This window comes from Artemia franciscana, chromosome 6 (genome assembly GCF_032884065.1).
Source record: "Artemia franciscana chromosome 6, ASM3288406v1, whole genome shotgun sequence".
Taxonomy (NCBI): Eukaryota; Metazoa; Arthropoda; class Branchiopoda; order Anostraca; family Artemiidae; genus Artemia; species Artemia franciscana.
The window spans coordinates 3,900,445-3,914,137 of record NC_088868.1 but is presented as its reverse complement, the minus strand read 5'-3'; the positions used below and the strand labels follow the sequence as shown (position 1 = coordinate 3,914,137).

The window sequence follows — 13,693 nt, the reverse complement described above, 5'->3', positions numbered from 1 at the left end:
GTAAGAAACTCGCCCCCGTAAATTTTCTTGCGGTCGATTCAGCTTGAAAAATGCTCCTTAGCATGCTGTCATTTGAAAATACTAATTTCCAATAATTTTCTCAATAGCTTCTGAAATCCTCTCTTTCCGTAAAATTGTTTTTCTGGAAATCCAAAATGAAAATAGCCTCAGAATAATTTTTCCTGAACCATCTTCAGTAAAAATCTGACTTTGGAAAGAGATTATGACAATTAAAAATAATTTCGAACAGTAATTCTATCAGATCGCCCCATGTAGAATTTTCCATGGAAAACCCCCTCCCCCAGAAATTTCCCTCTCCATTAAACATTCTACCAAAGAAACCCACCCTAGGCACAAAATTCCCCCTCTCAAAAAGTGTCTGCATACTCCTCTATAACAAATACTATGCGTACAGATTGAATACATTTCATAGCTTACAGGCGTCTCCCCGTGGCTTGGGGGGGTTATTTTTACTCCCCACAATAGTTATTACCGCTCTCTCAAAATTTTTATCAGATAACTTTAGAAAACAAAGGACTAGTAAAATGTCTTATTATTTCAAATCGTATTCTGTTGATAAACAATAGGTTTGTTAGGAAAGGCCTTGAATATAATGCACACTTACGATATAAATTGTTTATTCTTCCCAACAAAGATGCTTAAAGATATGCAACCGTTTTTTTAGCTGTTTCTTCGAGTGATCATAATGGTAATATTTGTTTTAGGATGTCAAGATAGAGCTCATTCCAACAAAATATTAAGATTTAATCATTTTTAGATAACAAAATGTCATATCAAATTTGTCATTTTTTGCACTTTATACTCCCACAAAAAAGAGAACTTATATTAAAATTTTAAACATTAAGGTCAAAACTGTTATCGAGGGTATTTTGATATATACAATTAGTTTAAAAATATCTAAAGCTTATATAGAGCATTTAAGTTTCAGGGCACATTTGTGGTTCAGTTGAATATTCATTTCCAAAATATATGTAATCCATTATCAAGAAAGAGCGACTCAGCCCAATAGCAATGGAAATTTAAAAACGGAATTTATTCGTCAAAAGCTACGGGTGTGAGGGAATTTCTCAGCTTTCTTTCCCTTTCTCAGCTTTCGCTCTTTAAACCCTAGGAACGACGCATCAACGGATGATAGATGGAATTATCTATCAACAAAACAAAGAATGAACTATGCGTTTTTTGGAACACGTATTTCGGAACATTTACTTTGGCAGCCATCATTTTTTTTTTTTTTTTTTTTTTTTTTTTTTAGAGAGAGAGAGAAAGATGGTTTTATTAATATAATTAAACAAAACAAGCAAATGGCCCGAAGCAAAGCAATTATCTTATGAGCAATAGGTTAGTTCAATAGAGAATGTATAGCATTGGCTATTTCAATTGAATGCTACAAGTTTTTTGTTAGATCTAAGTTTTATTTAAATACTGGGCATATACACAATATATTCTCTTTTTAATTCCCACTGTGTCGAGAATTCAAACTCAAAAATATGGGCAGAATTTCTTTGTTTCAACCCATGATTTGTAATCTGACTTTGTTACTGAATATTGAAAAAGTATTTATATTTAAAAAAACACTTATTGATGGCAGCTTTTACGAAGCATTAAACCAACTTATTTCATTGAACGAATTTACTGTTGTTAAGATGAAAAATATCTCAATTTTGTGCATATAGCTACCTAATTTGATTGTCCCGTTTGAAGGTTTATCTTTAACCAAATGATTCGAAACTAGAATAGAGATTTACACATAATACAAAGGCAAAAAACACCACAGCTTCTTTAACTTATCTTAGGCTGCAGCTAAGCAAAAGACATCATTAAAAATATGCAACTTATAAAATTTCAGAGAACAGTTTGACACTACAATCCTTCAAAACCTTCAGCCATGATTATGCATTATTTCTTCCTTCATTCGTTCTGTCCATTAATCTTCTAGGATCTTCTCGAATCCCAATTTCCTGAAAATAATATCATTAATTAATTAATTGCTTAATATTAAAAAACACTTTCCCAGAATCAAATTTTCTGGCGACTTGGCATCCACAAATCTTGATTAGCGGTTTAATATTATTCTGATTCTATATTTGGGCTTACATTTAGTATTTTCTCTGCTGCTTACATGAAAACTATTTGAATAATTAAGTTCATTTGAGCCCATGTGAAAAGACTTTCAAGAAAAAATTATTATAACGAAAATTCATTTATTAAGGCAAATGGTGATTTTTAATCTGAAGCAAAACTACACATGATGACCATTTAACAGACAGTTAGGTATAATGTCAATCAAAATTGAATGGTCATAGAATACGAATCAATAAGTTTCATATAATTCGAAACACTAGAACAGTATTAGTATTAAACACAAACTAATCATTTAACTATTTGAATAATTAAGTTCATTTGAGCCCATGTGAAAAGACTTTCAAGAAAAAATGATTATAATGAAAGTAGAGCGAAAAAAATTAGATGAACAGATCAAATTGCTCCTTAGCCCATGCAAAAAATCTATAAATAGCTCAAACAAGTTAACCACTGAAGTTTTCATATACTTGTACTTAGGCAAAGACAGAACTTAAAAGGAAACCCAAACCCTCTCCCCCAAAATATACATTTTATTTTGCAAAAAGTTTCACAACAAAGACTAACAAAGACTAAACCGTAAAATTATAATCTAAGTGTTCTCTTTATTGTTTTTTTTCGACTAAGATGTATTTTGGCTTAAGGGTATATAGACAGAAATTTGAAATTTAGGGAAGTATAATCTAGGAGAAGCAGCAAGGACTGTCACATTCTGAGATGATATGTCAGAGTAAAATTAAACACTAACGAATTAACAAAATAAAATGTTTTTTTCATATAGTCATTTCTTATTATCTTTCTACCGAAGTTTCTTCATCAAAATGTTTAAATACTGTTTCATATATTTCCCTAATATTATACTGATCTGTCTGAGGAGAAGGGGGGGGGGCAAAAGTACACTGATGTGCCATTGACAGAGAAAGGTAGCGTAACTCAATAACCTTTTTGTAGCCGCTTATCTCTTCTGTAAAATTGGGATTAATCGACTAATCTTTGTTTCACGTTTTCCTACGAAAAAAATTATAACACTATAAGAGTGTGGTTGACTCAACCTGAACCAAAGTGCTATATCTGATTTAATCTTTAAGTACAAAAGAAATCAAACTTAAAGTTTTTTTTTCTTCCCCGGTTCCATCTTAGGTCTAATCAGCCAGTTCCCTTGGCGGTTCCTTGGATCCTAGGCAGTTTCCTTTGGTCTCTTCTAATTGTTATTTACGGTTTTATTTGAGTTGTTATGACATTATCAAGGTTAGATCCCTGCTTAAAGCTTCCCCAAACATAGTGTTTGAATATTTTTTTTTTTTCAAATGAAAGCATGAACTAGTCTGATGAAATTTTAAGAGGATAGAATTGTCCATGGGGAATTTTACGGGGGGGGGGGGTTAGTTTACATTAGAGAACTTTTCAAGGACAAGTTTCCCATGAACAAAGTGAATTTTTCATGAAGGGAAAATCAGATTTACCAGAATTATTTAAAAAATAATCAGAAACTCAATAATAGTTTTTCGACTGAAAGTAAGGAGCATCCCTAAACTGAAAATAGTGGGAAATTAGGCCATATATGAGGGAGTTCATTAGAATAAAAAGCTCTTTCAAAAGGACTAAAAGCACAAGCATAAATAGAAAGGTATCAAGGAGCAATATAAAGAACAAAGTATGACCCCCCCCCCTTATATGCAGTATAGTTCCTGTTCGTTTTTACTTTTAATGCTGCTCCTGATTTTCAATTGTTTTTTTTTTATTTACACAAAAAGGAATTGACAGTTCATAGACTAAAAATAGGCACGAACTACAGATTGAATATTTGAATATGGCCATGTATTGTACTTTTTCGACGACCAACTTTCAGAAGTATGGTCAATTATGTGAACAATTTATAGAGCCTTAGCTGGAATAATCATTTTCTCTTACAGCTAGGATTGAAGCTGAATGAGTTCCGTACCTATTTCGTATATTTTGCTCAGAAAAATTCATATTTATAAAAAGCCTCAAAGCTAACATTAAATCTGTTTTGGGGAGAGGGGCACTTCAAAATTTTAATTGCTGTACATGTTAAACAACATTACATATACCTTACAATACATTTAGGCTTTATTGTTTGACGTCATCAAGTCACTTACTCTGACCTACTACACCAAATGATTACACTGTTTTTTTTTTATCTTTGATAGACAATAACAATAGAAGAAAAAGACGGCTCTTATTGAATCACTATATAATCAATAAAAAAAAATTCGTGAATCTAAAAGAAAGACGTTTTTCCTTGGCTCGTAGATGCTTTTGTCAACATTCATTAAATCTACTCGAATCAGGTTCATTTTCTTGTTTTATTTACTATGTTTTATGGCACAGATAAAGGAATAGTATTACAAGTACCTCTTGATGTCATAATTCCTTCATTTTTAAAAAAATTAGAGCTTATAAAAGGCCCCTTTCATAACAGCAATATTATAAAGTTGGTATACATTTCTTAAAGTCAAATCTTTTTGAACATAACATTCACGTTTTTTAAACGTTAGTAAATAACTTTATCCCCTGAATTCTCTGACATCTCTTGTCTTCTAATTTTTAGCTAAAGCACCCTTTTAGGAGTGGTACCATGCAGAAGATTTATATATATATATATATATATATATATATATATATATATATATATATATATATATATATATATATATATATATATATATATATATATATATATATATTTGTCAATGCTACAAAACGAGAACGTGGCCTATCTGATGGCAACGTTCACCTCTAACTTCTCAGCAGAAAGCTAGGCAGTTATTTTCACTAATTGGTTTAAAAGTTAGAACATGGTAACGATCAGATTCTGATTTGAATTTGCCTCTAGGAAAAAACTCCTTGACTTTGTCCCTTCGTGTGTGCAACCGAATTCTTTACCAGCTTTTGTAGACTCGGGTTTCAAGTGTTTTATGAATTTCCATTTTTTGTTTCGGAACTTGTCTGTATTTCATGATAAAAAATACTGTCGGTACATACCCGTGAAAATTTCATGTCGCAAAGATAAAACGAAAATTCATTTATTAAGGCAAATGGTGATTTTTAATCTGAAGCAAAACTACACATGATGACCATTTAACAGAGAGTTAGGTATAATGTCAATCAAAATTGAATGGTCATAGAATACGAATCAATAAGTTTCATATAATTCGAAACACTAGAACAGTATTAGTATTAAACACAAACTAATCATTTTTAGCCCTGAAATTAAAAAGTAAAATGCGAATAATATTGAAAAATACTAGCATTCTCCATTGCATCAAACAGTTCGTGGCAACAAGCTGTAAGTACCGGGTGACCCGGATCAAGAGTAATCGAAACCCTAAAACACAAATATTTGATAATAGTACATACTACAAAAGAATCGGACATTCAAGTTGATTTCAAAAATATAGAGCTCATTAAGCTTAATGGTACCCATTAAAAGTTACGAGCCAGTGAAAATATGACCTATGTCTGAAAGAGGAAAAGCAACCAAAACAGGTGATCTAAATGGAAATCACACCATCATATTCAGCACATCAAATAACCCTATTTTCAAGTTTCAAGGTCCTATATACCAAAATGCAGAATTTAAAATTTTTACCACAAACAAAATCACGTATGTGTTTCTTGTGTTTGTTGTTTTTTTTTCCAGGAGTGACCAAATCGGACAAGGTGATCCTATAAGATTAGCAGACGGCTTACATACATTCCGTGCAAAAAGAAAGACCAAAATTATTTTTTTGCACAATATACCTTACTTCTCCGAAAATCGGTTTTAAATTATAAATAAACATGGACTTACACTTCCGCAAAGTAGAGCACTTTAGAAACTCCATTTGAAAGGCCATTTTTTGAGCACATCTCAACATTTTGACTCTTGACTAGCTAAATTTTTCTTCAAATTTGACATCTCTCAATCCAAAACAGATTCTTTTTCTCAAACAGCCACATTTTCATGAAAAATAAAAAAGATGAGATACCTTATAATTTTTTGATACGATAAAATAATATTATTAAGTATTAAGCCTGAGATTTCGTAGTTTCCTCCTATAGAAATTATAAATTTTACTTTTGAAATATTCTATGATAATTGAAACAAGCAAGCATGGCAAAATAAAACATGGCACTGAGATTAGTGTAAGAAGGTATGCTACATTAATCGAGTTCTAAAGTGTCTGGTAATGGTCTGTCTTTCTCGTTCAAACAGTAAATTTGGAATAAATCAATGTATTATGCTCTTGTGTCAGTTGCGGTTTTGGCCTAGCGGTTCCTTGAACATTTCTTGAAATAATATTATTGAATTATAATCAAGTAGGTGTGGGCAAGTCTTGTGGGTGCAAACAATTTTTGTTTAGAGCAGAAAAGACTCTTCCTTTGCCCATTAGCGCCACTCGACCAACCTCATCGAAGGCAGCTCGACCAAGGAGTTATCCGACTGCTCCGAGTGTGGTATTTTTATTGTGTTTGAGAAAGTTTTGTGGGTGCAAACAATTTTTGCTTAGAGCAGAAAAGACTTCCTTTGCCCATTAGCGCCACTCGACCAACCTCATCGAAGGCAGCTCGACCAAGGAGTTATCCGACTGCTCCGAGTGTGGTATTTTTATTGTGTTTGAGAAAGTTTTGTGGGTGCAAACAATTTTTGCTTAGAGCAGAAAAGACTTCCTTTGCCCATTAGCGCCACTCGACCAACGTAATCGAAGGCAGCTCGACCAAGGAGTTATCCGACTGCTCCGAGTGTGGTATTTTTATTGTGTTTGAGAAAGTTTTGTGGGTCCAAACAATTTTTGCTTAGAGCAGAAAAGACTCTTCCTTTGCCCATTAGCGCCACTCGACCGACCTCATCAAAGGCAGCTCGACCAAGGAGTTATCCGACTGCTCCAAGTGTGGTTTTTTTATTGTGTTTGAGAAAGTTTTGTGGGTCCAAACAATTTTTGCTTAGAGCAGAAAAGACTCTTCCTTTGCCCATTAGCGCCACTCGACCAACGTAATCGAAGGCAGCTCGACCAAGGAGTTATCCGACTGCTCCGAGTGTGGTATTTTTATTGTGTTTGAGAAATTTTTGTGGGTGCAAACAATTTTTGCTTAGAGCAGAAAAGACTCTTCCTTTGCCCATTAGCGCCACTCGACCAACCTCATCGAAGGCAGCTCGACCAAGGAGTTATCATACTGCTCTAAGTGTGGTATTTTTATTGTGTTTGAGAAAGTTTTGTGGGTGCAAACAATTTTTGCTTAGAGCAGAAAAGACTCTTCCTTTGCCCATTAGCGCCATTCGACCAACGTAATCGAAGGCACCTCGACCAAGGAGTTACAGTACAGCTCCCTGTGGTACTCCGCTAAATACTTCGGTCTCGTCAAAGTAGATTGGCTGGCCATCTGTAGCAAATAAGTGAACTTTCTGCTTGCGATTTGTAAGGAAATTCATCAGCCAGTCTACAACAGCCCGATTGATACCGATAGCGTATATTTCAGAGTGCAGTCGACTGTGAGGAACCTTGTCAAAGGCTCAAGCAAAGTCCAGCAGGAGCAGGTCAACTGGATGGCTGTGGTCAATTAGGTCTGTGATTTTCTCGTATGATTCCAAGAGGTTTGTTTCAATTGATTTCAACTTCTGGGAAAGTACATTTTTCCACCATGTTTTTCTCAAGGTTATCATTACACTCTTTGTCTTCATCTATCCTTTCGGTGATATCACGTTTAAGCTGCTCTTCCGCTCCTTTTACTATGTCCGTGATAGCCGAAGTACTTGGGACATTGGATATTATAAGGCTCGAAATTTCTACTAATGAAGGGGGATCTGCTGATGTTCCAGATTGCTTGCAAAGCAGACAGTACCTCTGCATATTTCCTATGGTTGACATCTTTGTAAAGAGTTCATACTCTGGGATGGATTTGTTTATGCACTCTATACACTAACCATTTTTCACATCCATCGCGTAATACAGCCTTAGATTCTGGCTTAAGGCCTTGTTAGCAGGCTCTGCAGAAATCTAGAAATTTTTTGGACTGGATAATTTCCGTTAGCGGTCTCGTTTAGGACCCATGTTTGTTCGCACATATTTTCGGATTCATGCACTTGTCGGTATTTTCTTTATTTCTTATTCTGTGGCTGCGTAAAAAGAATCGCAGCGGGAATGAAAACGCAGGGTGAATGAAAACGCAGCGCAAAATTAAGAATTAATCGCCGTCTTTGAATGGTTACTGGATTGGACCTGTGGGAAGTGCAGATACCCGAATCGCCTATCCCCAGCAGTTTAAGGACAGATGTCCCGCCGGTACCACTACGGCCCTTCATGTTCGTTATTGCTCTCTTCTGCACAGGTTTCTCCAAATGAAGAAGATGAACGACTCAGTTTACGTAATCTGTGGACGTTCAGTAGCGCTATTTCGTAGTTTAGTTTGTTTTTGTCAGCTTTGTTGGTGTTTCAAAGAGATAAAATTTTGGAAGAATTAGTTTAGTTCTGTTGTTGTTTCTTGTTAGCTCAGATCTTGTTGTCTAGTCTAGTTCTCCTCAGACACAGCAGAGTTGACAGAAGTTCCTGCTGGATTTTGCTTCGCAATCACTACAGGCAACTGCTTTACAGTTTTTACATATGAGCTGCATGTTCTCCGGTATCTGTTCTCGACAGTTATAACAACTGACCATTCTGTTCTTTATTAAAAGAGATTCAAGTACCTGGACAGCCAATTCGTTTCTATATTTATTCATTAGTTCCACAGTTTTCATATTTGCCATTTCAGTATCATCGTTATATAAGTCTATGACTTTCTGATTGGATACTGTGGATCTTGCCTTTGACCGCTTATACTTAGAAGGTGATGGAAGATCAACTGACAGTGCACTTCCCAAATAGGTTATCCCATTTGCGTAGTCTTGGGCATATTTGACAACGAAAAGCCCGCAGCTTGACGAATCTACTTGTGGAGCAATTCGACATGAACCAAGTTCAAGTTCTATGTAGCGTTTATCAACCCCATCCATGAGATATTTTAGGTTGGAAAGAACTTGCCTCCCTTGAGTACGGTTTAATGGCTTCAAACTATCAAGAAGATAGAAAGTTCTCCTGGAGAAATCACATATTCCCAAAATGAAATGATTCTTGCGCTCCCTATCTGATATATCACGTATATTGACACACAATGGAACAAAGAGAACACTGCAATCATGTGAAACATCACTATATCTTTCTCTGGGCGCTTCTGGGTACGACTTTAAAGCATCAATATTTGTCAAATTGAAAGTAGAATAAATATCGATAGTTCTTGCCGACACACAGCTAGAAGTAACCAGATTCACGAGGTAGGACACCATTTCAGTTTTGAGCCAAGTTTCAGGCCTCAGCAGTGATTCAATGTCTTCAAAGAAAAACGTAAACATGTCTGTGTCCCTTAAGGGAAAATTAGTAGCTCTCCACCAAACTAGTTTCGCTGCGTTTTCTACGACAGCAGAATTGGTAGATTCGACCACTATTCCAAAAAGCCTTTTTAAAAGCCTGATCACTTCTTTTGCCTCATCACACAAATCATTTATGGGACCTGTAAACGCATAACCATGGCAAATTGATGAAGGAATTGTACACGGGGTAGCTTCAAAACGAATATTCCGTCTCCTTGCCATTTTTCTGGGTTTCTCCGGTTGAGTGGGGCAATGCTTCCTTTTTTTACAATCTTCACAAACTGTATGTCTTCTGTATGCTTTGCAACTTTTGAATTATGATCCCCGTCAGAGCTTCTCGATTGGTACTCGGAAGTCTTTTTAAGTGAAGCTACTTCATTATCACTATCAGAAGTAAACGACAAATTATGGGCTGCTACAGAATCTGCTGCAGGTTTAATATTGTAACAGTCCTGAATGGTTAATGAGCTTTTTATTCCAGGCCTCACATACCTTTTAGATCTTACTTTGACGTTCTTGAGAGTTTTCAGCTGTATAGTGGATTTTTCGGCTACTAGATCATGTCCTCGAGATCTTAAAACTGCTAGTTTGCAAGGGCATGCAGAAATTCCAAAATCACAAGAACAATCATAAACTTCTACCAAGCTCTTCCTCTTAGTACCCTTTGTAACAATTTTATTTCCTCTAACAGTGATTGTTTCTGTGCGTGGTGTCACAACATTAACCTTCTTTCTAGCCAGATTTGAAACAAGATACACTTGATTTTCGTTGCAAAATGTAACATGTCCCTTTCTCCATAGTGCTTCTGCTATGTCAACTATACCACTTAGCTGGTGGTCTTCTTTTGTCGAATTTTTTTCGCAAAAGGAATCTGATCCATCTACTTCTTGGACCATGCGCAGAAACATTTCCTTCCTGGATTCAACTGGATCTTCCTCCTTCTTTATATGAACTATATATTCCTTATGTGCCTTCTCAAGGAGTCTATAATCTCCTATTCCCTTGTATCCACGAGATACGTGTGTATAATATTCATCGTCTAAACAAAGGAGACCCAAGATACATCTGTCCATTGGTACGTCTCGATGTTGTTGTATAACTCTTTTCATCACAGCGTTGAATGACTCTGCGGTATTGTTGGTTATCCAGGAGACTGGATTAAAATCAGGGATCTGGGAAACGATGAAGGCACAGTCATACTTCAACATATCAGGCTCCAAATTAACTTGAAAATACTTAAGTGCAGGGATGGACCATTTCACGAGCCTTTCAGTTCTTATCTGGTTGTACTCATCTATATTTTTTCAACAAATTGATTTTCTGTCACAAGTACCAACATAATGAATAACCGTATATAGGCAGTGCTCAAATGGAGAGGTGAATACACATGGCTCATATCGAAAGATATATCTCTTCAAATCGACCGTCTTGCCTTCAATCAGCCGTTGATTAACTCTCTTTCTGAAGTTTGGATGAACAGAGGGTACAGTTACCGAGTGTCCCCCACTAGTACTGCTATAACGGTAACCATCGGCCTTGTAGTCTTGTATGCGTTCAATACTATCTGAATATACTAAAAAAATACTACCTGCAGCAGGATAGGACGAAACAGTGTTTTTGCACAGTTTAAATGATATAGCAGTTTCGTGAGCGGTCTTCAAGATTATGGCAGCCTCAGTAGATTTAAGTGCCGATTTCTTGGTTTCGTAAACATGTAGATCCACTGGATTACAAAGTGATGCGCCACGTGTTTCCTGAATAACACTTGGTCGATCCTTTTGAAAATTTTGTACTTGTTGTGGGGTCATTTTATCATCGTTTTCATTATAGATGTCATTAACCTGGAACTCATTTTCTTCTTCCAGCTCAAAATATTCCAGCATACTCTCTTGGAGGTCAACCTTTTCCATATCCTTGCACTCCTTAATTTCCATGCACTCTTTGAACTTCATGCCCAGCTTATCATTTTCAAAATTCCCTTCGGTATCAATCTTTTCTAACACCTTTGCTTCAAAGTGCGTTTGGAAACCATCATCGTTGATTTCATCTCCCTGTTGTCCACCTTCTTCCGTGGATTTGCAAATAGTACTTAACCTTTCGTACTCATATTCTCTCGAATACTCCTGGTTACTTCTTTGAACCTTTATTTTTTCTTGTATTTCTTTGTATTTGTTAATGAACTTTTTGCCACGAGAGCCTCTTTTCCTCATTTTTTTACCCATCATCGAAAGAGAACTTATAAGTGAAACTAAAAAGAAAGATATTTGATTGTGTCGAAAACTATATTCACAATTCTTTTAAAGGGGATCCAAAGTTAAATGAGTAAACCATTACTGGAAATTACTTGGATGTCAAATCCACCTAAAAAAAGGGGGCTAAAACTGCTTCTCTTTCAATGGCTTACTAAAATCTCCTTACATGTATCTCACAGCTTACCAATAGGACCTAATCTCTGTAAATTTGAATTTGTAAAACAATCGTCAAGTGCTATAAGGCACCTAAAAGCTCACGTATGATACGTGCAAAAATTGTCCGAAAAAGACATAGAGTTAGTTTACTTTACATTATTTTTCGAAATAATATTGTATTATGTACGAAGCAGCATTGTTTGTTCGCTTTAAGTTTGGAAAAATAATTAGAAATTACTTCAAAGTCGAAGCTGAAATAATTTCTGCATTCCAAGTGCTATAAATTTTGGACTTAGAACTTAAGCAAGAATTTTCCCCAAAATGTTGAAATATATATATATTTGAGCAGTTGTCAGAGAACAAGATAACTTTGTCTATTTGAGACTCAGCTCTTTCAATCTAACATTAGTTTGAGTCAGAAATACCTCTGGTGTAAGACCACGTTGATGGAGATCTAAGGCCCTGACAACTCTGCGTATCAGAATAAATATAATGAAATTTTACAAATGTTATTGGAAGCTTGGTTCAGAGGCAAATTTACTAACGCTTCATTTTCCTTTAAAAAAGAGATAGTGACTCACATCGAAAGGGTCCGTTTTTTCAAGTATTTGAATTTACTGAAAATTACACCAATATTCCCCAAGAAACTTCCAGGAAAGCTTGTAAATTTCACCTTAATTTCATCAAATCAAAATTAATTTCAAATAAACCACTATGATAGAAAGTCCATTAAAGGAAAATTAACTCTTATGGAGCATTGTAGTCGTTTACGAGCTACTAGTTTGGAAGCCGGCAAAATCTTTTATGACTGGTTGAGTATCTAAGACGCTAAAAATTATTTTGAGGTCCAAGTTCATATTGTTAGGTTCTTATAAGTCATACTTCGGGTATCGAAGATATAAATCAAAAACATTGAGTGTAAAAGTCAAAAGCCCGTTGTGTCATTTGTATTTTACTGAAGACGAAATATGTTTCAAGAGTTTTTTATATTTACAGCATTTAAAATAAAAATTACACTGAAATAAAAACTGAAATCACTGAGCTTCCCGGAATTAATGTTCATTATTTTTAATAGTTTCTCCCAGTTATGCTGATTATTATAGAGATTGTATTTTTATTTGTCGTTGATGTTTTGTAAAACAGAAAACTTTGACCAATGTGTACATACAGTAATGGTTAAATGTGAAGTATACGGACGTTTTCAGGGTTTTTTTGGTTGGGGGGGGGTTGAGGGGAGAGGGCTATATGGGAGGACCTTTCCTTGGAGGAATACGTCATGGGGGAAGAGAAATTCAATGAAGGGGGTGCAGGATTTCTTAGCATTATTAAAAGAAAAATGAAAAAATAAATATGAAACAGTTTTTCAACTGAAAGTAAAGAGCAGCATTAAAACTTAAAACGATCAGAGATTATTACGCATATGAGGAATTTTTCTCCTAAATACCTCACTCTTTACGCCTAAGTATTTTTAGCAGTTTCAACCATTTATTCTTCGGCCTTTCTGATTCAGGGATCATTCTTAAAGAATTAGGACAAAATTTAAGCTTGAAGAGTGAAATTTAAGCTAAATTTTAAATTAAAATTTAATTGAAGTGTCAAGAGCGAGATATTAAAAAGGGGACAAACCCCCTCCTATACATAATAAAAATATAAGAATATAGAAGCTTGTTACGTAAGTTAATTCTCAAGTTACGTAAACTTTTTACTAATTAAATATGTTCGCTAAAAATTAAGTTCTAGTTGCCTTTTTAAGAAACTGAAAATTGGAGGGCAACTAGGG

At 35.1% G+C, this 13,693-nt stretch overlaps 1 protein-coding gene across 1 annotated transcript; it reads right to left on the bottom strand.

The window, feature by feature from the left end:
• Positions 1 to 357: 357 nt before the first annotated feature.
• On the bottom strand, positions 358 to 10,770 carry LOC136027926 (uncharacterized). Its single transcript, XM_065705377.1, has 2 exons — positions 5,915 to 10,770; positions 358 to 1,979 (listed from the first exon to the last, which is right to left on the bottom strand). The coding sequence occupies exon 1, from the start codon at positions 10,711 to 10,713 to the stop codon at positions 9,637 to 9,639; it is 1,077 nt and encodes a 358-aa protein (XP_065561449.1). The 5' UTR covers positions 10,714 to 10,770; the 3' UTR covers positions 358 to 1,979; positions 5,915 to 9,636.
• Between the last annotated feature and the right edge of the window lie 2,923 nt (positions 10,771 to 13,693).